Source organism: Tetranychus urticae, chromosome 2 (assembly GCF_039701765.1).
Source record: "Tetranychus urticae isolate SD_2017Ah chromosome 2, NJAU_TeUrti_SD_1.0, whole genome shotgun sequence".
Classification (NCBI taxonomy): domain Eukaryota; kingdom Metazoa; phylum Arthropoda; class Arachnida; order Trombidiformes; family Tetranychidae; genus Tetranychus; species Tetranychus urticae.
Genome location: NC_142959.1, coordinates 12,567,295 through 12,592,962, shown reverse-complemented (window position 1 = coordinate 12,592,962; position 25,668 = coordinate 12,567,295). Strand labels below are relative to the sequence as shown.

Sequence of the window (25,668 nt, the reverse complement as noted above, 5' to 3'; positions counted from 1 at the left end):
CTGAATAATATAGTGAAGGTTTGGCCACTGAAAAAATAGCCAAACAGGGTTAAAATTGCAAAAAAGAACATTAAAATATCGATTTATTAGTGACCTTTTAGACATAACGAAGATGCCGTCTAAGCCAGCTAAATTTTGACATAATCAATGTAATCGAGCATGCTGAATAATATGGTGATGGTTTGGTTCCTGAAAAAATAGCCAAACAGGGTTAAAATTGTAAAAAACTGAATTTGAATAGGGATTAATAAGCGTATTTTTGAAAATCATGAAAAAGCCGTCTAAGCCAGCTAATTCTTGTCAAAATAAATGTAATTGAGCATGCTGAATAATATGGTGATGATTTGACTCGTGAAAAAATAGCCAAACAGGGTGTTGCATTGACATTTAGTAAAATTTAACGAAATCCAGTTTTCTGCAATTTTCAATCTGTTTGGCTATTTTTTCACGAGTCAAATCATCACCATATTATTCAGCATGCTCAATTACATTTATTTTGACAAGAATTAGCTGGCTTAGACGGCTTTTTCATGATTTTCAAAAATACGCTTATTAATCCCTATTCAAATTCAGTTTTTTACAATTTTAACCCTGTTTGGCTATTTTTTCAGGAACCAAACCATCACCATATTATTCAGCATGCTCGATTACATTGATTATGTCAAAATTTAGCTGGCTTAGACGGTATCTTCGTTATGTCTAAAAGGTCACTAATACTATGTGATATTTAGATATTTTGGCCGATATCTCAAAAACTATGCATGATATAAAAAAATAGATTTGATTTATGAAATTGGCATTGAATTTTGAGTGTGAAAAGTACCATTGCAAAAAAAATCGAGAACAGGCGATTTTGCAGGTCCTCCTTAACCAACTATAAATGGTATCCCAAACATTCAAAGGTATTATAAATATTTGAACATCAATATTATTAGAAACCACAGCCGAAACATTCCCAGAGCCACCACAAATCAATGAATTCAACATTTTTGAAAATTAGAGCCAATTTTTTGTATGAATAAGATGTTCGTATTCAACAGTCTCCATCGTAACCAAACCCAAATTAAATTACCAACAGGGAAGGATTCACTGAAATATCACTCAAGGAACTTTACCAATGATAACTCAATAATGCAAAATGGCTTCATTTGATCAGATTCTTTTGCCTATTTGTAAATCTGATGTTCAATTCTGGTTTTTCCTAACATTATTGGAATTCGTGTGACTAAAACCACTCCAATTGACCCTCCAATATTGGCAAAGGATTCATTCCAAACAATAATACAATATTAATTACTGTGAGCTAAAACAACTTTAGGTGAAGGCAATCAGATTGATAAAAAATACAAACATTAATATATTTCCTCTTGCTTGTCACAGGTTTCGTGCGATTCTTGAGTAATGTTGTTCTTAATGTTACTTTTCCTCTTATTGATATTGGAATCTTAAATTTTCTTTCATGTTTCCAACAGAGAACAAGATGAACGTTCAAGAAACGTAATTCACCATGCAGGGAAATTGATGGTTGAATGTTGAAATGTATTTACGCAGGAAAAATTGACCCAGAAAAAAGTCAAAAGGTGAGTTAGGAATACACATGTTTTCTGTTAATTTTTCTTCCAATAAAAAGGTAATAGTAAAAAATGATTACTTTAATCAAGAACCAAGTTTGACAATTGGAAAGAAAATTAATTACCTTTTAATGAGATTGTTGATTAATTCTCTCACTTGAATGTAGATAATTTGATCTTAAAATCAATATTCTTTGACTAACTCAACAAGGAACAACTTTAATTGTCTTCAGTTTGATGAATCTAAACTAATTTGTATTGTTCAACTTAGCTAATCATTGATTTTTTGGTATCTTTTTCTCTTTTATTTCACTCAGGAGTCACATCAATTGGATGATCGAAAAAAGGAAGACTGGAATGGAATATTGATGATCTGATGTGGAAACATGTTCAAGAAATCAGTTGAAGTTACTTTACAGCTAATAAACAACAATAATGTGCCTCACAGGATTGCCAGAACTTCAGAATTTTAAATTTCTCCAATGACGATGAACAGAATAGTGGAAAATGCCTGGTTCAGTGGAATCTTTTGCTACAAGAAAAATTTTTTCCTGTTACACTTTTTTGTTCTAAATTCAATTGAATTGGTTGATTGAAGGAAACGAGATTGTCATAAATATATTCAACTGCTTCTCCACATCATACACTATTTATGTGTTATTACATCCAAAGAGCTGGAAATGTAAATCTCTTCTACATTGACTCTGGAGCAGCAAACCCCTTGAATCTATTCAGATTTCATAGGAATCCCAAAAGAAAGGAAGAACGACAAAAGAAGAAAGAAGGAAGAAAAAACTGAAAGTTCATCATCTTTTCTCATGAAACCAACAAAAACCATTGTTTCACTGAACTTAATATTATTACCATAATCTTGCTTGGCTCAAATTGAATACAAAGTCTCACTTTACTGCAACTCTACTCTTCCTACTACCGTTTTCATCGTAATTTATACATAAATTTACAATCATCTTTTTTTTACCAATTTCCATGCCATTGCCATGCACCGTAGGAACATGAAGGTAAATGATGGAAAGAGAAGGAAAATTGTATGACAGAGAAACAAAATGTGAATAACTTTCAGGTAAATTGGAAACTGAAAAGATTAAAGCTCAAATCACATTATTCACGTAACCTGAATTACTAACAGCTTTAGTCCAGCAAAAAGGCCAACAAACAACAAAAATTGAACACAATCAAACAGACCATTTAATACTCGACAGTCTACCTTCAAGTTAACAGTTTGGTTTAATCAAATGACAACATTAACAATTTGGAAAACTCTTTCCGACAATTTTATTCCAACATTTCAATAAACAGCCAAAAAAGAGGATCAATTTACAATTCAATTGTGAGTAAAAATGAAGACTGCAACTCTCATCATCTATTGTAACATTAACATTTATGCTTTGCATTTAGGTTTACATTAAATTTATCTTGAATTTTTTACCTAATCTAGGAACAAATTACCATGACTTAAATTTACTGGATTACATTTGAATTACCTTTCAACTTGAAATACGAATGCGAGGCTTACAAACGTTGAACACAACTCAATGGTTAACCTTTTAATTTGGACAAATTGTTAACTCTGGTAACATTGGAATCCATTTTTGCTGTTAACAACCCAAAGAACAACAAACCAAAAAATTAGGTCAATTTGGTGTAGACAAGAATTATTAATCAGTTCGTGTAACGTGTTTTACCTTGAATTATATTTCATTCAAGTGTATTAATAGTGATATCCAGAGAAGCAAGAAGATGAACAAGATGAGTGTAAATAGAAACATAAATAACCAAAGTTACTTTTTCATGATTAGTTTTCAGAGTTTTATCTTTCACTCTCTTTCTTGTTTTATATAATTGAAAACCTCTTTTACTCCATCATCTTCATCTTAACCACTCATCTTAATGGTAATACTTCACTGATCTCACAATGGGAGGAAAGAGATGATGATGATGATGATGATGGAGGCGATGATGATTTTATTTGCAGAAGCAAAGAAAACAAAATAAGCTTCTACCTTTGATTATCATTTCTTTTCATTCTTGTATTTTTGTTACCAGAATTGAAAAATGTTACCATTAATATTATCAAAATAATTATGTTTTATAGTAAAGCAATTTGCATGTTTCCATTTTGATTTTGAACATGTTACCTTTTACAGAATTATCGTTGAAATCATTCAATAATAACATTATTTCTATTTTCAGATTTGTAAACCATAATTAATCAAGTTAATCTTGAAATATTTATATTGAAAATAACGCTAGTCTAAAGCCTGTTTATAATGAATGGTTTCCCCAACTCAACACATTTTCACCTTCAAGCTTAACTCAACTCTAATGATTTATTATCAAAGTTGGTTAAAATTTTCATGTAATATTTATTTCCTCAAACAGACTAACACTTCATAACGAGACAATAATTTTTTGATCATTCATTTTATTCCTTTCTTTCAGAATTGTCGCAAATGTTTTCCGCTTTTCCACAATTTCCAGAGTCTTTCCATTATTCCATTTCATTGAAAATTCAGGTAAGCCTTTTCCTTTCAAAAGCCCAACCTTTGAAACTGTAACCAGTGATGGTTAAATCTATGAAGTCTTTTGTTTCTAGTCTTGAATATTAATCTTGAAATTTTTCTCATTTCAGTTGATAGATGAAGCTGGAGAAGGAAAAAGAGTCCACATTTTGGCAATGTTAAACCTCGTTCCAATCAATTGCCATCTTGACAGACTCAAACTCATTCTTTTCACCTTCATTGGAATTGGAAATAGGAGAAAGACAAGGTGATGAAGAAGGACAAAAAAGTCAAGATGAACTTTCCAGGGAAACTTGAACATTACAGGAAAGCGAATACATTTTTACCAGATAAATTTTTAATTTGCTTCAATGGACGGATTGGGTCCTTGTAACTTGAAGGTTAACACTGGATTGGGTTAAAGATGAGCAGTAAAGTTAACTAGTTTGCAACACTCAATCATTATTTGATTAGTTTTAGTTAATATCTCAATTGTTTTTACTGTGAAAACAAATGTCTCACGCTAACAACATGGAAACAATTGCCTGATGGTTCATTTGTTATTGTTAACATTTCATTACAACTGACGAAACTGTTGCCAAACATCAACATAAACCAAACACTAATTAATATTACAAATGTTAACATGAGTTTCGCCATACTTGGGTTTCAAAATGTATTCACAGTTACATGATTATATGATATTGACATGAATATCATCTTAATACCAATCTATCAATTAGATGCCAGTTCGTGTTTTAACCCAATGACAAGTCAATATCAAATTTCAATCCCGTGAGGCTAACAATGTTTATATTTCACTGTATTAATAGATACTTAAGGAGTGACACAAATATTCAATAGTTGCAGTTAGGTCTAGGTTTTAGTTCAATCCTTACAACACCATCAACAAGAACTGTGTAAAAGCTTAAAGATTACTTGAGACAAGATAGAGGTTAAAATGGGTAAAACCCGAATCTCATCCAATGTTAATCCACAAGTTGAATATCCAAACATAAAGATTCTTTTACATGAACATCTTGTTCGACTTCCTTACCTTCCAGGAATCATTTACTCCAAGAAAACATTGAGCTACCTTTTTTACCTAATTGCTTGGCCCTGTATCATCTCTGGAACCGCTCAATATCTGTTATTGGCTATTTTAAAGCGCTTTGCCAACCTAACCTTTTACACAATAGATCCAACACTATTCCTGGGTTCAACTGGTTTTTGGCTGTTAATCACTTGTTTCCTATGGAGTATCATTGCCTCAGTTATTCGCTACTTTTTCCAACAATCAATTAACCAACCTAACTTACAACATTGGATATTTCCGTTGACTGTTCTAGAGAATCGCGACATCAATGATAAACACTTACGTACAATCATCAAGTTTACATATGCTAAAGTCAAGTTTGTCCTTTATGCTGTTGCCTGTGCTGCATTTTCATTTTACATTCCCATTCTGATTGGATTGCCAGCTCAATACTTGCCCTGGACTCTTTTCAATGCCGTTAATACCGCTTTTCATGGTTACATTTGTACTGCTTGGGAATTCAATTTCATTTTTCTCTTGGGTTTCTATCTTTATTACTGTGGACTTCGCTATTCAAAGTTAACCTCTTCATTTCGTCGTCAACTCATCTCTCAATCAGTCTATCACACAGAAAATCCTCAATTCAATTTAACTCCTTATTATGATGAAGGTTTGCGTCGTTTTACCCAGAAAATAATCAAATTGGCCAAAGAAATTGATAAAGCTGAAAATTTCTGGTATCGAGTAAACAATACCGTTTTTATGGGCACTTTTCTTGCTGAAACTCTACTTCTCTATCTTACATTTTTTGCCAACACTGAAGGAGCTATTCTCTGTTGCTGTATTTTTCTTGGACTTTTGACCATCTTTTATGGACAATCAATCAACTTTATACCAGGAATCTATCTTCAACACAAGGTTATTAATTATTCACTTAGATATCAACCTAAAAGGCTTACATCAGGCTTGCCATCTTCCATTTATTTTTAGTTTACCATTTTAGTACACTTTTATTCAACCTCATTTAAGACTAGTTAACAATTAATCAATGTCCAAATTGATTTTACAGTTTGATGAAGCAGTTAATGATACAAAAAAATGGATAAATCATTCATCTTATCTAGCAAGGTTAAGAGCGTTAACAGTTCTCGACTATTTAACTGAAAGACATTTGTTTGTCGTTTTTTGGTGTGTTGATACAACAACCTGGAACTATTTGAAGGTAAGTTTCAAATTTCGCTTCTCAATTTATCACAAATTTTCAATCTAAATCAGCAATTAAAGCATGAAATTTAGCTTTTTTATAAAAATTTCTAATTCTCTTGATTTCAATAAAACTGTTTCTGATTTAGATTTCTGTCTCCTTTACTAACTTCTGTGTGAATTAAATAATTTGAAATTTCCATGTTAATAATACTTTTCATTTTATTTGTTTTTACAGGTTCAAGCTGAGGTTGCAATGTTGCTGTTATTGTTAATTTCAAATTCAAGGAGATGATCAATTATCTTGAGGCTAAACTTGAGAGATTCATTGAGAATCAATCTCAAAGTCAATAATAATCAAGCTCAATGTATTATGTAAGGTAATGTGCATCATCGTTGAATGATTTTCAATTTTTTAGTTGATTGATTTAGGTATTAAATCAAACTTGATCCCTCTGAATAGCAAAAAAATTTCATTTGTTTCAATCTATTTTGAAACAAAAAACATTCATATTTTTGCTTAGATTCATTTAAATATCACTGTTTGATTAATTGAATTTTAGTTGAATGTTTGATCTGAAAATGTTTAAAAATGCTTATTTCTGTACTTTCAAAGTAAATTGGCTAAATTATTTCTGTCACATTGAACTGAAATCCAATTTATTTCATAATTTGAAGTAAAATTCAAAAATTTAGTAACCAGCTTACTTTTAGTCCTTAAAACAGTATTTAGTTTACAATTATACAAATAGTGTTTAATATTTTTCATAAATTATTATAAATTTTATTTGTTAAGACATAACGAGTTCAACCCAATACTGTCAGATGAGTTGAAATGTGAGCAGAAACCATGAAATAACCTAAAGAATACAGTTACTAGAATTTTAAGTGAATAATAATTATCAGAGATTATGACTGTTCTCGGGTTTTAAAGCACTTTATAGATGTTTATTTCTGATTTTTTTACAGAAAATCTCATTTCAGTCATAAATTTTCTAATTGCTTTACGTGAGAATTCAAACTTTTAGAGCTAAAGAGTTAAATTGAAGCAGCAAAAGTAAAGGGTCAGAAGAAGATCATAATTTTATTGATTTTTTCTAGAAAATAAAATTCCAACTGAAAACATATTTTAAATACAGTAGCGATAGATTCAGAGATACGATTTTTCTTGATCGAAACGCAAATTCATAGACAATATTGGTCTCATCTTTCTTTCATGCTTTCATCTTTAGACTATTTTTTATCCAAAAATTGACGAAACATCAAGAAAATTGTAATTTCAAGTTTTCTCCATTTTCAAAAGTAAATTTTGTGATTTAATGAACATTGATAAGAGATCGATCAGACATGATTGATGAAAGTCGTAAAAAGCTGTCAAATAGAGATTAATTCAATTATTGTAAGAGTTTAATCAAGATTATCCCAATAGTTCCTATCGCAGCTCTTTTAGCAACCCAATCTACTTTATTCAATTGTCTTTGCTGAATTGACTTTCGGTAAAAGACTCTGGATCTAACGATAACATGAAGTTGAAAGCCTGAGCAATCCCAAGTATCCAATGCTAAACAGCCAAATCTCTTTTCATGCAACATTTACTGAATGTATGAGATGCTTGGTAATCAAAAATTTTCATTTTAACCAGAAACAGCTGAATTACTGGCAGGGAATGATATTCATTGAAAATGGACAAAAAACAAGAAAATATCAATAAATAAAAGGCAAATTTAATCTTCTAAATGGACCTTAACCATTGACCCAATCAAGAATGAATTAACATTTTAAATCTACCTTTTTCTCTGTAAATTGAATCAGCTTTCAAATTGTGTACAATTAAAGTTGATCTCTTCTTATATTAACATATACATTGACCGAGGATGAATTTATCGCTCCATAAGTAAACTTACAGAGACAAGAAAAATTGGCTCAAAATAAATTGCTTCATTTGTAATTGAATTAAGTCTTACAATTCAATTAAAAGGTAAAACAAAGATTTCCAAGCCAAAATGTTTTCTTTACTGGATTAATAATACACTGAATACACACGATAAATAACTAATAACCCAATCAAGTCTTGAAATTTTTCAATTAAATTCTTTCCTGAAAATAGTTATTTTCATTAGTACCAGTTACATTGTAAATGAAGCATCAGCATCTATTGCAAATGAAAATTTACTTGGAATGAACATTGAAAAGTTACCGAAATGTTTCAGGTTTGCTCTCTCACTAGTTTCATGATAACACTGAAACAATAAGCTCAATTGTCACTCTTTATCTTATACATTTCAATGTTATCATTCAATTGGAGTCATCTTTTGCCAACTCCAAGCCATTTCAACTCCAAGTCCATTGAAACTCCAAAAGCAACTGAAAATGATCAACTTTCACTGTTTTGTTTATCTTCCAATCTCATCTTTTACTTTCACCATCTCATCGCCATCATCACGAGAATCATCATGCTTTCAGTTTTCCTCTTCAATGTTTCTACGTTTTAATCTTTTGTTTTTTTATCACTTTGAATTACAGGCGGAGGAGTTGGAAGGAAAGTTCAAACAATGGGAAAAGATGATAATGATAAAGAAGGAAAATGAATGAAAAAAGATGAGAGAAGAAAAAATAAGCTCAGTTTTTTTCCTTTGCTTTTAAAACTGAAATTCCCTGTAAAATAGCAATTGTTTCTTCATTCTACTTCTCGGGTTTTTGTTTCTTTCCAAAAGACTGGTTCCTTTATTGGTAAAATTTGCCCTGGTAAAGGAAAGAATCAACAAGGTTAACTTTTTTTTCCTTTGTCTTTTTTCCTACCTTTCAATGCACCTTCATCTCTTGTTGTTTCACCTAAAGGCTGTTGAAAAGACTAAATTGAAGAGTTGAACAGAAAAATAAAAAATATCGAGAAAAAGAACAAAAAAAATGAACTGATGAAAAATCAAGAATATATCAAATGATTGGTGAACCATTTAATGGTAAATTGTTTTCCCTCATAACAAGGTATTAACTTCATCTTGGTCAATTTCAAGATAGATACTTGAGTCTTCAGGATTACATGTTGACCAAGGAATGCATAGTTAGTTGGTTTTTTTCATTGCTTGTTACTGTTGAGATGAAACTTGAAGACAAAACTCTTTAGCTAATGATTCAGATTAACAGTTTATCATGCTGATGATAATGATGTTTTGGTAATGATCTGAATGGGTTAAGAAAGTAGAGAAAATTGTTTACCAAAAGAAAAGCCTTAAAGGTAAATCTGTATATTTTTTTATTTTCATCTTTCTTCTTTTTCTTTTTGCATCATTTTTACCATTTTTACATGAACTTATCCTGATGGGATAAATGATCATTTAAAGTGATCGGAAAATTTTGTACCTCAACATTTGAACTCCTCAAGGCTTTCAAAATGCTTGGGTTTTCAAAATTTGTTCAATCACATTTCACAGGGAATCCAAATTTACTGTTAATTTCAGGTTGCTTTTATTTTCAACTCACCTTGGAATGATTCTGTCCCAGTTGTCCAAATTGTGTGAATATTTAAAAGTAAATTGAGTTGAATGTAATACCAATGAATTGACATTGTATTGAAAATAAGTCAACTAAGTATTTTCATAGCAATTTATGAAACCTTTTTTTTCGGGTCAACTTTAGGTCCAACTGTGTAAAACACTTGAACAATCAATATCTTTTCATTTCACGGTTACGATGGCACAAAATAAGGTTCCTATTTATGGCTAAGAGACTTGATTAAGTCACATTTTCATTGGAAATTGTTGCTGGACTGAACTTGACCAGAGATTGATCATGAATCATCACAAAAATAAAGTTTACCTTGGCTGGTCATGAAGTCATTGGTGTTTGAAGTGAAATGCAAGTGATTTACAATTGAAGTATGTAAACATGTTTACTGCTCATCAGAATGTGCTGTGCTCAATGAGTTTCAGGGGGAAATTTTGTTCAGACGCATGACTGGTAAGGTTGATCAACTTAACCAACTCATCATCAGTAAATAAAATCAACATTAATTTTATTCATTTTCAAACTGCAATCTTTTCAGCCAGATTCTGGGTGAATATTTTTTTATTAGCCAAATATTTGGTGAAATTCTAGGCCTTTTATTTATGCAAATTCAACTAAATTAAATGTTTGCTTAAACTGATTTTATAATTTTGTTTTTCTTAACAAAAAATGTTTAGTTTTAAATAATCATTTATATTTACGATTGTTGAGTTACCTTTCAATTCACTTTCATTGCTCGAACTGCTCTAAGTCTATTAGTCTTTAAAATCTCATTTGGAAATTATTTGAGATTTTACTTGAATTTTCTTGATAACAGGAAAAGTTCAGAATCAAACTGTGGCTCATTATTCAAGTCTTTGATTCATTTTATAACCCTTTATAGCAATTGAAATTTTCAACAAAAAATGGCTTATATAAATGATGGTAGATGGCAGCATAACTACTGTTTTGATTTGCCGGTTTTTTGGTTAACGGTTTATTGTTAACCAGAATTAGGTTTCATCAAATGGGTTTGTTTCAAATTACGTTAGTTTTCAGGAAATCTGGTTAGTTATTAATTTAATTGATTTTTAGATAAAATGTTTGATTAATTAAGTGTGTTTAGGCGTACTGTGCCAAAACGTCTGGAGAATCTGAAATATGATCAAAGGTGGCATTGAGCCATATCTGGTAAGTGGGTTTAGCTGATATAAAAAAAATATACTAACAAAAACTAAATATAACAAATATGATTTAAAACAATAGACTAATAACAACAAAATTTCCTGCTTAACATTATTTAAACAGAATAATGACTAACAAATAAACGAACTTGAGACTCGTTGAGAGCGAAAAAAATTTTAAAATGTTCCCCTAAATGTACGAAAACAAACTTACAATGCTTAAGCCTGTAAATCAAAATATCCTTATTTCTTATAAAAATGTTTTGTTAATCTCTTGTCTTAATTTTATTTTGACAGTTCTTTGGAATTTGTGATTTCATCGGTGTTTCAATGTGCATCAAAATTGGCATGTAATTTTGATTATTCAAGCTTTTGTTGTAAATTTGGCTCGACGCTGTTACATTACGCTCTAATGTTAACAATGGTGTTTCATTGCTTCATTTTTGGCATCTTAATTGCAGATCGATTGAAATAAGTTTTAAATTTTACTTACTTTGAGTTAAAATAGATCCTGATTCCGATCCTTTAAGTGATTCTTTGGATTTCTCAGGTTCTACAGTGGAGGAGTAAATTGAGAGTAAATAATCGTTATTATGGTTTAACAAAAGGCTTAGTAAATAATGGATACACTTTCAAGTGCAAGCTTTGTTAATGTAATTTGGATTGGAGTAAATTTCAGTCATAATGTAAATTTAATTACCTGTGGAGGGTATTTCAAGTGGATTATGAAGTGATGGTAAAGTTTCAAAGAAAAATCGACCCTTAAAACCTTGACCAGGAAAATGGCTTTTACTAAGAAATTGAATGTACAAATCAGGTCCCGTTGATACTAATTCAACAAATGTATTGGTGTTACAAAGTTGACCGATAACTGGTCCCGACTGATTGCCCCCATCATGGACATAAATCACATCTGGACTATTCAGACAACTATCAATTTGGAGACGAAACAAGGAGAAAGTAAAGGAAAAGACGAAAAAAAATCATAAATTATTCAATAATCAAGTGAAATATGGTAAACATATTTTGACACAATCATATTTATCATCGCTTATAAATAATCTACACTCTCCACCATCTTTTCATCATAATTATAACCTAAATAGCAAAAGGAATTACCAGTTTTACAAATTAATTTGATTAATATCAGCAAAAATTTTCGTCATTGGTTAACACTTTGCTCTGCTCCATCTTTTTCACATTATCATTGATTTAATTTTATTCACATTATAATGGATGGAGATGATACTGATGATAAACATCCATTGCCTACAACTGTTATTTTTTTACTGCTGTTGCTATTCGTTTTACAGTTTCCCATGTATTTAATCATCTTTTTAATACTTTAGGCCAACAAAATCTGGCAACTTTATCATGAAAAACTATTTATCTAACATGGAATCTGAATTATCTGTTTGTCTTGCTTTCTCCTCTTCCTATGTACATGGATAACTATCAACATTGGCCAAAAGTGGAAACCATTCTTGCTCAATCAATACAATTAGTGTTTAACAGGCACAAATTCATTAACCAAATAAAAGCTTAACAACCCTTTAACTCCAGCTAATCAAAGGATTTCAAACTTTTTTCCATTGAAGTTGCCTGATACAACTCAATCATTGTGTTTCAACCTTTCAAAGTCTGACTCTAGATTCAACTTGAAAATCTCTTGTGCAAAAGACTGTTAATTCAAAATTTAAACTTGAATTATGCGCAAATCCAAGGTCTTGATGGCAATTTAATTTCACGATCAAAGGATTTTCCCTTCAAAATCAAATGCAACTTTAAGGATATTTGGAAACGTTCAATCGCTTAATCTAAAGCGTGAATTAAACCATCAACTAAGTAGCCATTTAAACTGTAATTAACCCTAAATTGTCTTTTAATTTACTCTTTAATTTTCCCTTCATCTCTTAAAGTATAATTAAATAGTAAATTACAATGTTTCTATTTTTATTCACCAGAAAACAAAAGGTTGATTAATTACGGATTGGAAATGTTGATAAATTGTCTGTGCACATTATACTTGACTGGATAAATTGAAACAACCCAAAAACAATTGAATTTACCAAATTAACCAGATTCCCTTCTCTGGTTTGAAGGCACAATTTGGATTCCCTTTTAATTTGACAATTGGCCAACAACCCAAAATGCAATTGGAAACGTGAACCGAAACCTTCAACTGATTTTGTTTTCAACTAACCATTGAATTGAATGGAAATATCGTAACTTTATATTCATTTTTGGTAATGCAATACATTGGAGAGACAACATTTGAACATGATTTGGGTTTCATCTTTGTGGTCCTTTTTTTGGATTATTATTTCAAAGCTTATGTTGAATGGTAATTATTGGTAGTAAAATGATTTACTTGTGATCAATATTTGAGAAGCAATTACATTTATTTGATCAAAATTTACAGATTGAGAAACATCAACATTCACAGTTGAACCCAAACCCGCCAATTGACACCATTTGTGAGTCAACTTGAACATCAATATAACCATAAAAACCTTTCAACTGTTTAATTTAAACGCAACTTTAACTATAAATCAAACAGAAGCACAATTAGATGGATATAAATTTAGTTGAATATTTGTAATGAAAATATCTTTATTGAATAAACCATTAAAAGAGATTCCTGTTGGATTAATATGTTTATCCAATGATTTCCGATTCATCCACTAATGATATAACCTTTTTTATTGATACATTTCCTATCAAAATGTTTCCCATGTCAAAATGCATGAAAGTTTCACCAGAAGAAAGAAGAAAAAAATGATCAATGATAAAGATTGGTAAACATGATTTGCTGAGAAAACAAGAAATTGCTCATTTTGGCATCAAATACAGACATCTTGAAAACACTGATTGTTTGAATTGTTGAGATCGATTTCCAAATGTGAATAACAATCTTCTGATTTATTCACAATTAATCTTGAAATTTCCCTGCCAACATCCATTCCAACTTAGATCAGTGAAGAGAAATAAGAAGCTTCAAAAAGAGATTCAATTTTGAAAGATTTTTCAATCTAACTCTTTTTTTCTCGCTCATTTTTTCCACCCAACTTCAGTCTTTTGTTGTAAATAATATTGAATAAAAACATTTATTTATATTTATGATTGAATTACACATTATTTTGACAAGTTGGACAATCAAATGGCCTCAAAATCAAATCCATTACTGTGAGTGTGCAAGCAATAAAATGTACTGATCAAGTCATAACAATTATCTTGCGTTTAAACACTAAAAGATTTCAGTTTTCTCAATCTTTTTTCCTCTCTCTCTTCATTCAGTGTTGAACCAATCAATATTAAATCTCATGATAATAAAAAATGAACAACATGATGGAGGAAATAATAGAAATGATAAAGAAAAGAAAAAGATTTGAATTGAGTTCAAAAAAAGTACGATAATAATGTAAGAGTAAATGATGACAATGGAAGTGTTAAAATTTTGACTTGAAATGAATTATTATAAATCATTTCCATTTACAATAAAGTGACTAAATCATTTTAGTATAATCATGAAAATGTGATCCTGAAAATATCATGTAACTGTAATTGAATAGTTACAATCAATCTATTGATATGGTTCATGATGAAAAATGAAAAACAGAATAGCATTTTAATGAGAACCTGTAATTGGAAAGAAAAACCTTCTTTTTTTATTCCTTTTTTTCTCGCTTTTTTCAAAATTTTCATTACATTTTTTGCATTTTTTATCCATTTTCAGAGCCAAATTGGCCAAAAAAACTAAATTTTGTTATTTTTATTTGAAGCATTTAAATTTAAAAAATAAACAACTTCACTAACAAGGTAAAGGATAGGAAATGTTATTGAATATTGGACAAGGAATATGAAAAATGTAAATAAACAGCTCAAGTTTTGTCATGCAAGAAACTAATCGATAAATAAGATTGTTGGATTTGATTTGAATCAATGATCAATTCAAGTGTTATTTTCAGTCAACCATTTTGTTGCACCTTGAATTTGACATTTGAATCTCTTCTTATCCAAAAGAAAAATGTTGACCAAAATGGGTTTCGATGTGAGAAATAAAATTACATTGAAAATTGCTTTCATTTGTTGGGTTCACCCACTCACAAGACTGGAATGTTTAACACTAGACTTTATCATTTCCATTAATTTTTGATCAGATTATTTATTTGACAATTATCATTCAATAAACCCGATTTATCAAATCTTTTGTGAGATTTATTAATTTTTGTAGATTTTTCTATGAGCCGGTCGTAATTAGGGAATGACCCCTGGTTTACAGTTGAATATTCGTATGTTGTTTTGATTTTTTAGAGTTTATTTTTGATTTTGTTAAGTTGATTGTTATATTTGTCATGTTTAATCAAGAAGAGTTTAAAAAATCATTTACCAATGAGGAGCAACGAGCTCTAGTCAAATACATGTTCCTTCAAAACTATTCTTGTGGCTTGATTCACCATAATTTGGTAAAATCGCTTGGAAAAAAAGCCATTTCTAAATCTACCATTGGATTGCTTGCCAAGAGGTTTAAAGCTGGTGATTATTCAATCAACGACAAAAGAGGTGGTAGTCAAAGGGATCCTGGTCTGAACAAACGACGAGTTAGAATGGTTCGTGAAAAGCTAGGCGAGCGACAAGATTGGTCGACAAGAACCCTGTCAGAATCTTTAGGTTTACCCAAAAGCTGTGTGGCGAGGATTTTGCGAGAAGACCTTTGTATGCACAAAGTTCTAGGCCAATGGATACCTCAGAGCAAAGACGAGTGATAATATAAATGCCGATGAAAAATTAATTTAATGGACCAAAATTGGAGAATAATTTGTTAAAATTTGTTAAAATTTGTAAATCGTTTCAAGCTGTTGAATGACTTTGTTATTATTTTGTTAAATATAATTTATTTTGCATTATTATCCTTCAATTTGTGCCACAATAATTTAGAGCAAATCTCGATCATAGCAGCTATTTCATAGCTAAAATTGGAGCTTTATCGGTTAATTATATTGTCGTTTGGGTTGATGAAAATCGAAGAAATTAGTTTAGAAAAGAAAAATTTGAGACTAAAATCGACTGAAAAGTCTTCTAACTCAATGTATTTCCAATGTTTAACAGTTAAGGTTTGATGTTGCACGAAAATTGAAAGATTTTTATGTTTCTGTTTAATGTTTCTTTTACCAAAAAAATGCTTTCCTATTACAACGAAAGTTCAGTAATTCTAATCGATTGGTTAAACTGAATCGATGAATATCAAGTTAACATGTCATCAGTATTTGATTTTGTTTCTCTATTCCTCATCATTCTCAAGGTAAATAACAAATTGAAACCAATTTAGCTTCATCAGAGTAACAATTTGATTAGAAACAATTGACTTTTTTTATTTACAGGCAAAAACAGAGTAAAATGCTGAAACTGCTCAAAGTGAATAGATGATGATGCAGGAAAAGGAAATGAGAATAAAAAACTAAATCAAGATGAATGGTAATGGGTGAAGGAAGATGGAAAAGAAGAAGAAGAGAAAAGAAGAAATAATTATCACAATTAATACAAATTCGTGCGAATTTGAACAATGAAAGATTCCATAGACTTTGAGATAGCTTTTAACTCAATTAATGTTCATACCCTTGGGTCGTTCCAGTAAAGGGTTGACAGTTTTCCTTCATTTTCATTCTCTTTTTATCCGTTCATTTTAAATTCTTGTTTACCCTGAGTTCATCTTGAGCCTTCAATCCAAATGCAAGATTGACAAACAAGCAATAAAACTAAAAGCAACTTTACATAATGTTTACCTAATTTTGTTCATCAACTTAGCACTTGGAGAAGCAATTACTTTACTTGAAAATCAAACAATTAAACAGTTCAAGTTGAGGTTGAATTATTGGTTAAAAAATATTAGTTGAAAATTAACAACATTGGCCATCAGCAATAAAGTCATCAGTTGAGAGATGAGAGGACATTTGAAACATTGATTCCAACATTTCCTTTGAATCAATTTTTTTTCCATGTAACAGTGATTAACCCTTGATTAACAAGTTGAACGATGTAAGTGTTATTGTCAAACCCATTGTTTGACCCCAATTTCATCCCTTAGCCTTACTGCCAATCAATTAAGCAAAAAGATGAGTTAAGCTGTTTTTGGGTTTTGCCTGACGACAAGTAAAGCTTTTGATATCAAAAGCAAAACCGTCAAGTTTGGAGTGTTTCAACGTAAATACACAGTTTAACTGATGATTAGCGTTGAAACAAGAAAGGTAACAAGAAACAAAACAAAATATAATAAAGGATAAAATGATTTTGACAAGCTCATCAAGCAATACAGATTGTTTTTCCTGTCAACAATTACTTAACCCGGTTATACTTGCTCTTTATGATAACCTCAATTTTTCCCCAGACATTTTTCACTCCCAATTAAGCACAATATTTTCATGTATTTTCATCCATTCTGTCTTCTTTCATTTCTTCTCATTATGCTAATATAGTTTAAATTTTGTCATCTCTTCAATTGCATTCCAATTTACTAATTTAAATTAATCTGAGAGAAAATTTTGACCTTTTTTTGCCTTCTCTTTGTTTTCTGGTTAAGCATACCTTGATGATGATTGAGTTGGGAAAAGGTTTGGTAAGGGAATGGGAAAAATTTTCTTACCTTGAATCACTTCTTTGAAGACGAATGTGTTCAAAGACAAGTTTAACTCTTTCACTTGGTTGACCAACAAATGTATACGAACAACGAACTCCTTTCGGGTATGTCGATGGATATTGAGGCGAATAGAAGCGACCTCGAGTTATCCTTTCATAGGTTGAGCTAACATTCAGAGTTCCATTTGGTTCGCTCGAATTGATTGTTTGTAAACTTTCAAAAATATAATTACAATTTGAGTTTTCCTCTAAACGTCCATCAGTCAGGAACAATTCTGTCCAGAAAAGATCGAAGAAAAATGTGCTTTTTTAGTCAAAAGACGAATACAATTTACAGTAAAAGTCAATGGGAAAAATATCATCAAAATAAATGCTAATCTCAAGAAACTGTTCAACTCCACATTAAACACTTCAAAACATTCGGTAAAAGTGAATCAAAGCTGAATCAATCGACTTAATACACTTTAAGCTTTGAACCTGAAAAGCGAACAAAATTACTGAACATTTTTAATTGAAACCGATTTCTGGTTCATTTGAGTTTTGAAAAAATGGAATTTTTTTACTCAATTGAAGAGGAAAAACACTTTTTGTATTACAACTGATTCCTCTTGATTAATACACATTCAGAAAACTGATCAACATAAAAGTGAAATATTTTTACTCCTTAATATTTTATCCATTCACTGTTAGATATCATTTCATGTTCACTTAAATCTTTCAATATTTCATCAGATTTTTCAACTCAACAGCTTAATAAAATCATTGTTTAACCCTTGAAAGCATTTGAAAATTTCTGAAACTCAAAAGATTGATATTATCACCAGAAATGCTTCAATGTGCACTTTTTGCCTTGAAAACTTCACTCAAAATGACAACATTTTTATTCAGCTAATTTTGCATAATTTTTTTCTCTTTATTCCTCAACATTATCCCGATCAGAATTATTGATATAAATAAATTTCTCATTTCAAGAGGAACATTTTTTGTTGAAAAGACGAAAAGTGTTTTAAATTTCAAAATTTACAGTTTTCTGGTTCACTTTAGGTTGAATGTTTGTTTTCAACCAAAGAGATGCAAAAATTATAACAACTCACTTGAAAAACTATTGAAAATTTGGGTAAAAAATGAAGGAAAAAAAGGTTGAAGCTCATCATGGAAAATTTTTCCTCTAAATTATCATGATAATTGCAAAATCGTAAAATTTTGTTGAATTCAATTTCCAAAAGATGAATAAGCAAAAGATCATTTAACATTCAATGAGCTGAAGGAAAAACATTTTTGTTTTACATCAAAACCCAAAAAAAACCCAAAAATTGGAAACATTTGGAAAGAGAAGAAAAGAGGAAAAATTTCAACCTGCGTGTTTATAAACTCATCATTATCATGATAACTGATGATGGTAATGATGAATAAAGTGGATTAATCAATGTTCAATTGGCTAAAAGAGGAAAAGACGTTAAAGCTTCTCAAAAATTGTAAACTTGAAAAGTGAATATTAAATGATTTTTGTTTCTCTTGCTTGGCACAATCAATCAAATATGATAATACAATTTCAGTCCATTTTTCAAGTCTCCATGAATCTCATTGTATTCATCTTGATTCCCTTTGATAAGCTGTTCTCGATTAATTGACATTCACAAGTTGATAAATGTTCACCCAAAAACTGATTACATTATTATCGTTATTATTTGGGTTTCTCACGATAAACAAACCCAAATCAAGATGCAGGTTTACCTTAAGGTTATGTTTCTATTAGCATTCACTCATTGTTATGTTGAACCATTTTTTCTCAGCTTTTCTGTCTACTCAGGTACTTCTGGTAATCATGGAGTGAATTGAAATTGTAACCAGAATGGAACAAATATTTCAATGTTGATAGATAAATTTTCTTTGTTACATTTTCTTTTCGATTTTTGGTATTCCTTTTGCTGTATTTTCTTGATTTTGTTTTGTATTTGTTTGGTGAATGAAATTGATCCTGATGGATTTGGAAAATTGAAAATTCAAGTCTCAAACGGTGCTTTTGGTGAACATAAAATTATCAGAATGTCAGGTTAAAAAGAATAGAAAAGTCATTTTCATTCTGTTTTATTGTTACATTCAAGTTTCCCTTTTACCTCATTTAATATATTTTTTACTTTTCCTCTTTACTGTTATCATTTTTCAATCATGATTTATCCAACAATGAAAACTGCTTCATGATGATTATCATTGTATCACTTTAATCACACAGAGAACAGAATCTCCAAGTTTCATTGGATTTACCAGAAAAGCTGAAGAGGTTAAGAAAGTTACATTAACAATGAATATTAAAGGTAAAATCTGGTCAACTCTTGCCAAATGTTTTAGGTTTAAAATTGGAAAATTTGAAGACCTTAAAGACTCTAATGTTTGTGATTAAGAAACCATTGTAGGATTAACACTGAAATCATGAAAGTTGAAGACGTTTTCACCCAACTGATAGTTTCTTACGTATAATGAACATGTTAACTATAAACATGAGTGAACAGTCAACTGGACTCAAACAAACCAAGTGAATAAACTTGACTCAGTGAACTGGTCAACAATCAATCCAATAATTAACAAACCAGAAACAATAAATGTATCTTGAAGAAATGGAGAAATGAGAAAGATTGACAAAAAAATAGACAAAAAACTGAACCTTTCAATATTTGGAAATGATTAATTAGCTAAATTAAGATTTTGATAATTTGCTTATTGTTTGGTTAAATACATTTACAGATGTTATTTATTGGAGGTAAATGTATCAATTAGGGTTGGATATGGAAAAATATTTTTGGGTTAAGTTGGAGGAAAGGGGAAAAATGTTTGGTGAATGCTTTTGTCAGGAAATGTTTAGACTTACTTTTATCGAGAAAACGATAAGTTCCTCTGAATCCAGTGTTATTACCATTTCTCCAATCGGAATGAAATTCAAACATAAGGCAAGAATCAGATGAATAATGGGTTTGTTCAATGTCAGCTATTTTACCGCATATAACTTGATTCCAAGGAGTTTTCTCGTTGATAGCGTATTCGTTAAGGTGAAGGTAAAGTTTAACAAAATCACCATAAACACATCTAATGAAGATAATCATGAAAAAGAGAGAGAAGAAGACATTTCAGGTTAAAAAGAAAAGAAAAAAAAGAGAAAATATCAATTTTCCATTTCTCATGAGTTGTTCACTCCCAGCCATTTTAAATGTTGTAATATGATAAAAGATGAAATTGGATAAAATGTTGAAGGGATTTAGAGTTTATCTGTTCATCTTGATTGTTCAAAGTGATTCTCATAATCGTCAAAGCTAATTCTTGTTTACATTATCGACTGGACACGAAAAATGAGTTACAATGTGAAGACGAAAAAAGTAGCGAAAAACAAAAGATTTTTTCCTTTTTCTTCTTTTTTCTTCTTCTGACAGGGAGAAAAAAGCAAATAGAAACTCTGATGATGTTGTCAATGATGATAATGGTTAGGATGACTTGGATGATGATGGGTTGGGACATGAAAGAAAATTGGTTTGTTCAGGAGGAACATCGATGCTGAAATAGATTCGTTCATCCATAAAAATGCAAGTTAAGGTCAATCATTTCTTTGTTTTTTCCCATTTTTTGCAAACTCTTTCCTCTACCTTTTCCCTTTAATCATGATTGATGATCATTTGTATCGTTAATTGACCAATTTAACCCAATTTCACGGAAAAAACAATTGTTTAAATGTTGACCAGAAATTGAAAAATATTGAAGTTTACATCTTGTTTCGTGTCTTTAACATCTTGAAAAGTGAAACTTGATCAATTTTTTCTGCTTATTTTGATCTTCTTACATTTTCATTTTTCTTATTTTTCTACTTGTTTCATCTTTCCTTGCTTCTTCATGAATTGAAGTTGATATCATGTTTGGAATGATGAAAGATTAGAAAGATTCAAGATTAATCAGGAAGAGATGAAGGAAAGAGGAAAATGCTTTGAAATTGGTTAAAGTGCATTTCAAAGGATGAATCTGAAAATTAAGTGTTGATGAGAAGATGAGTTTTTTTTCTTGGTTACAATGAAATTGAAAAAAAAGACTTTATTCAGCTAAAAATGTTGTTAAATAATAGTTTCTGTTTTCGCCAGCTTAACTTGTCAATACAAGATGAGCCAAGTTGAACTGGGTTAACCTTGCAACCATTTTTGGATCAATCTTTTGGGTTAAATTGATTTCTGGTTTGCTTCATCTTTCCCATTCATCTACTCATTATCATTTTTATCCTCTTCATCATCCTCATTATAACTCTACTTTGTATGCTTAAATCATGAGATTATATTACTCGATCATTCCCTGAACATTCATGAGCCATTCATTCATTCATTCATTTTCATGGAAATAATGACCCATCAGTAAAGTGAATAAAATTGTGACGATGATTTGCTTGTGAAAGACAATTGAAACTAATTCATCTTTTTCTTTCCTTCATTTTTGTCATTTCATTTCTCACATCATTAATCAATTAATCATCGCTTGAACAGGTTAATTATTGCTATTAATTGAATAAACTTCGATACTTTGGCGAACATTAAAGAAGATGAAATGATTAAGGAATCCAAGAAACTGAATTTACATGTTCTCGATGCTTCAACTTGCAGGTTGCTAATCAAATTGTTGATCACAATTTCATGAAAAGACTTTCAAAATGTTGAAGGAATATTTTTGCAATTAAATGAGGAATGTCTGTTCCTAAACTCAAATTACCATGAGAACAAGATTGGAAAGACTTGAATTTGAAAGCAGAATTACTTTTTATGATGAAAACTACTTGCTCTAAGACATTGAAATGTTTTCAGTTGATACAAAGTGTTCGGGTTTAGACCAAAAACCAATTTCCAGATCAATATGAGTTTTATAAGCTTTTTCAGGTTAAAGATATGCTTTCTATTAATAACGAAAGCATATAAAGCAATGTATTCTTGGAAATATTATGAGTTTTCTCAACATAAACACATCATCCATCATGATCCTATTTTTTCTTGTTTTGGTTAACAATTTTTCATCTCCATTCAACATGGGATCGAAGGTTATTTGTTTGTAAATTTTCATTACAATAACTTATTATATTAATGTTATATTTACCTAATTAAAGGGAAACAATTTATCAATAACCTTTTGAGTTGCCTCTTAACACATTCACTGAAACACACATGAAACATTCACATTGAAATGGAAAAGGGAAACATTTGGAAGATTCAAAATTTAAAGCTTTTGGGTTCATTACTGAAAATCACGCTTTCTTATCAAGATACCGGTTTTCAACCAGATATCGGAAACCCATTCATGTTATAAATTATGATTATTGACAAAATCATGAGAGTTTGGCTTTTAATTGAAAATTATGGGTAAAAATGGGTTTTCGTGTTATACTTACGCTAAATGTGTCTTTTGAACATCAAACTCATCAAATGTTACTTCAATTATTTGATCTGGACGAGCTACAAAATTGTACAAAAGGCAGTTTATGTTTTCCTCGTAAGGAATTGGCCAGTTGGGCGAGGTAAAAACGCCATACTCTTTACCATAAGTGTCCTGAAAGGTAATACACTTACAGTCAGCACCAAGAGTTGATATGGGATGAACCAGTAAACTAGAGATGATAATGTAAACACAAAATAACCAAGAATAACATTGGATCATGGAAATATTTAGCAATGTTAAATACATTGAAAAAGATTTGTTATTTTTCCTGGTTTTCTTGGTTCAAACCTAAATGTGAAACAACATTTTCTACTATTATTTAAACTTCTATTTAACTCTTTTTCTTCTTCTTTTCCTGCCAATGATAATACACAATGGAAACCATGATTTTGAAAGATTCCAAGATGAGTACACAAACACACAGCTGTACAAGAGGGTTGAAGAAACACCAACAATCTAATGAAATATTATCCAATATAAAAAGACACCAAAATGGGTTAACATTGATTCACTGGTCACCAAACAATGTGAAAGTTGACAGGTTTAACCATTTAATTTGTTGATCACAATTGAATAGAAAGGGATTGATTTGGATAAAGTGAATTGAATTAATCCAAGAAGGAAAGGCAAACATGGATAAAGTGATGAAGCCAACGGTGAGACTTGTTTAGGTTGAAAAAAGGATGACAAACCTCGTGATAATCATATTCAATTGATTTTTTCTTGTCATTGGTAAAAATGAAAAGGTTTTACTTTGATAGACTGTTTAAGTTAATTAAACATTAACCATGATTAAACATGACCATTATCCTAAACAATTGAACTGCACATTTAAATAATTATAACTAATTCAACGTTGATGTAATAATTTTTCATGTTTCTTTGGCGTTTACCAGTCAACTTGTTATCCTCAGACTTGGTAGGATTTGAACAACAACATTGGGTGCGAGTGCGCATTTATCAAGTAAAATAACAACCAAAATACCAATACATTGAATGTTCATGCAATTCAAAGTGTCTCCAAAGTCAGGGAAGAGAGGGAAAGCAAGATGATCAAGATGATGATGGAAGTAATGATGAAAGTGATGTTGAGGCAGCAAAAACAGTACAAAAGAGAAATAATAAGAATACTTTTATATAGACAGTTATATATATAATCAACTGGGAGTGCGCTTTATCACAATTCAATTTTTTTCAGTTTTCAGTCGCCATCTATTAAAGTGTTTTATCAGTTCCATTGGGATACAAATCGATACCAATTTTTTCGGGTTTTCTCAAGCATTTTGGCTTTTCTTTTCTTTTTTGGGTTTTCTTTGGGTTTTCTTAGGTTCTTTGACTTTGTTTGGTTACTTGTTGTCAATTAATTTACAAAATTAGTTTATGAGTGACAGCTTCTAATTTTATTGTACTTTTCAATGTTCATTTATATTAAACATGATAATGATAATTGGCTTAATTTGATTGCATGGGAACGTGACAAATTCATGTTAAATGGCTTTTGTTTGCTTCTGATGAGTTTATTTTCACTTTGCTTTTAATGTTCATCTTGTAAATCATCATTTTTTTGTTCATTTCTTTTCATTTCTTTCCGATTCAGATTATTTTGCCTTTTCAAATTGACTTTTATTTTCAACAGTTAACCAGATCATGCAATCCATTCAAATTGGTAAAAGACTATCATTTTGGGTTGAGTTGCCATCAATTGTAGTCATTTGAGAAAGCCAATGGTTAACATGATTTTTGGGTTTCATGTTTTCCTTTAATCTGGTTTTGTGATAAATTGACTGGATTGGTTACTGGCTTTCAAAATGTACCCAAAATTTGGTATTTTTCTTGAAATATGATCTTGGATTTGAGATGATTTGATAAGTTTGTTTTGTGTGTTCAGTCAAGATGCAACTAATGTAAAATTTTATCAAATTTGGAGCCACAAAATTTGGTAACACTGTAAAATGGGTTTGGAAATATTTGGAAGACAAAATTCGTTGCTCATTTCATTTGAAGTCATTAAATGGCTTGTTTAGGTCTTTTTTTATCATCATTATTCTCATCTCTTCTTCAGGTTTCGGGTTCAGTTGATAACATCAAGGAAATTGTCATCAATCAGCTTAACCACATTACAAGTTTTTCAAGCTTTTTGTCTTGATAATAAATTGACTTCACATTTTGGGTTTCTGGTACTAGCTTTAGGTTTTAGGTTTACGGTCAAAATCTGCTAACCTCAAGAATCCATCTTTAAGTGGTTAAAATTTTGTGACCATTTCTGGTCATTGATTGATCACATATTTCCATTGTTTTTGATCAGTTAATTAACCAATCGTTTAGGTAATGTATGATTATTGATGAAATTTAGTTGATTAATATAAAACGATGATTCCCAATGGTAAGGTAAAACTGTTAACTGTCAATATTGAGCTATGAAATAATGATTTTAGCTTTTCTGTCTTACTGTATTCAATCAAATGCTGCAAGGTTTATGAGATAAAATGAGACAAATTGATGATGATGAGGATAATGGTAGTGCTGATGTTGGTTATGGTGATGATGGTGAAAGATGAAAGTGATTTAGTGGAAGTGGAACCATGTAA

At 30.4% G+C, this 25,668-nt stretch overlaps 2 protein-coding genes across 13 annotated transcripts in view; one reads left to right on the top strand and one right to left on the bottom strand.

Moving 5' to 3' along the window:
• Positions 1 to 24,179, bottom strand: part of LOC107365236 (suppressor of lurcher protein 1-like) — a 29,889-nt gene extending 5,710 nt beyond the window's left edge. Inside the window, exons 1-5 of the mRNA XM_015932714.3 lie at positions 23,034 to 24,179; positions 20,496 to 20,710; positions 17,637 to 17,904; positions 11,697 to 11,926; positions 11,490 to 11,549 (exon numbers count right to left, since the gene is read on the bottom strand). Of these exons, the coding sequence (XP_015788200.1) occupies positions 11,490 to 11,549; positions 11,697 to 11,926; positions 17,637 to 17,904; positions 20,496 to 20,710; positions 23,034 to 23,326 (1,066 nt within the window). The 5' untranslated portion in view covers positions 23,327 to 24,179. The remainder of the gene's footprint in view (positions 1 to 11,489; positions 11,550 to 11,696; positions 11,927 to 17,636; positions 17,905 to 20,495; positions 20,711 to 23,033) is intronic.
• Positions 862 to 12,856, top strand: LOC107365247 (uncharacterized). Of its 12 annotated transcripts, none has more exons than XM_089267831.1 (13): positions 884 to 902; positions 1,079 to 1,318; positions 1,381 to 1,398; positions 1,473 to 1,580; positions 1,889 to 2,919; positions 3,028 to 3,344; positions 3,783 to 3,948; positions 4,032 to 4,105; positions 4,222 to 6,044; positions 6,196 to 6,348; positions 6,568 to 6,709; positions 8,853 to 11,003; positions 11,294 to 12,856. In XM_089267831.1, exons 9-11 carry the CDS (start codon positions 5,052 to 5,054, stop codon positions 6,622 to 6,624), a joined length of 1,203 nt encoding a protein of 400 aa, XP_089123957.1. In that variant the 5' UTR covers positions 884 to 902; positions 1,079 to 1,318; positions 1,381 to 1,398; positions 1,473 to 1,580; positions 1,889 to 2,919; positions 3,028 to 3,344; positions 3,783 to 3,948; positions 4,032 to 4,105; positions 4,222 to 5,051; the 3' UTR covers positions 6,625 to 6,709; positions 8,853 to 11,003; positions 11,294 to 12,856. The 12 variants fall into 12 exon arrangements, with proteins under 12 accessions (XP_089123958.1, XP_089123957.1, XP_089123960.1 ...); XM_089267834.1 differs by lacking the exon at positions 884 to 902 and having other exon boundaries at positions 909 to 1,318; positions 8,853 to 9,095; positions 9,966 to 11,003; XM_089267841.1 differs by lacking the exon at positions 884 to 902 and having other exon boundaries at positions 909 to 1,318; positions 11,294 to 11,342; positions 11,505 to 12,856.
• Positions 24,180 to 25,668: the final 1,489 nt, after the last annotated feature.

Bases quoted from the DNA above. Each gene is read 5' to 3' on its own strand.
- LOC107365247 (XM_089267832.1), top strand. From the start codon at position 5,052: ATGGGTAAAACCCGAATCTCATCCAATGTTAATCCACAAGTTGAATAT. The intron at 6,045-6,195 runs GTTATTAATTAT...TTGATTTTACAG, and splicing joins GAATCTATCTTCAACACAAG to TTTGATGAAGCAGTTAATGA. The intron at 6,349-6,567 runs GTAAGTTTCAAA...TTGTTTTTACAG, and splicing joins CAACCTGGAACTATTTGAAG to GTTCAAGCTGAGGTTGCAAT.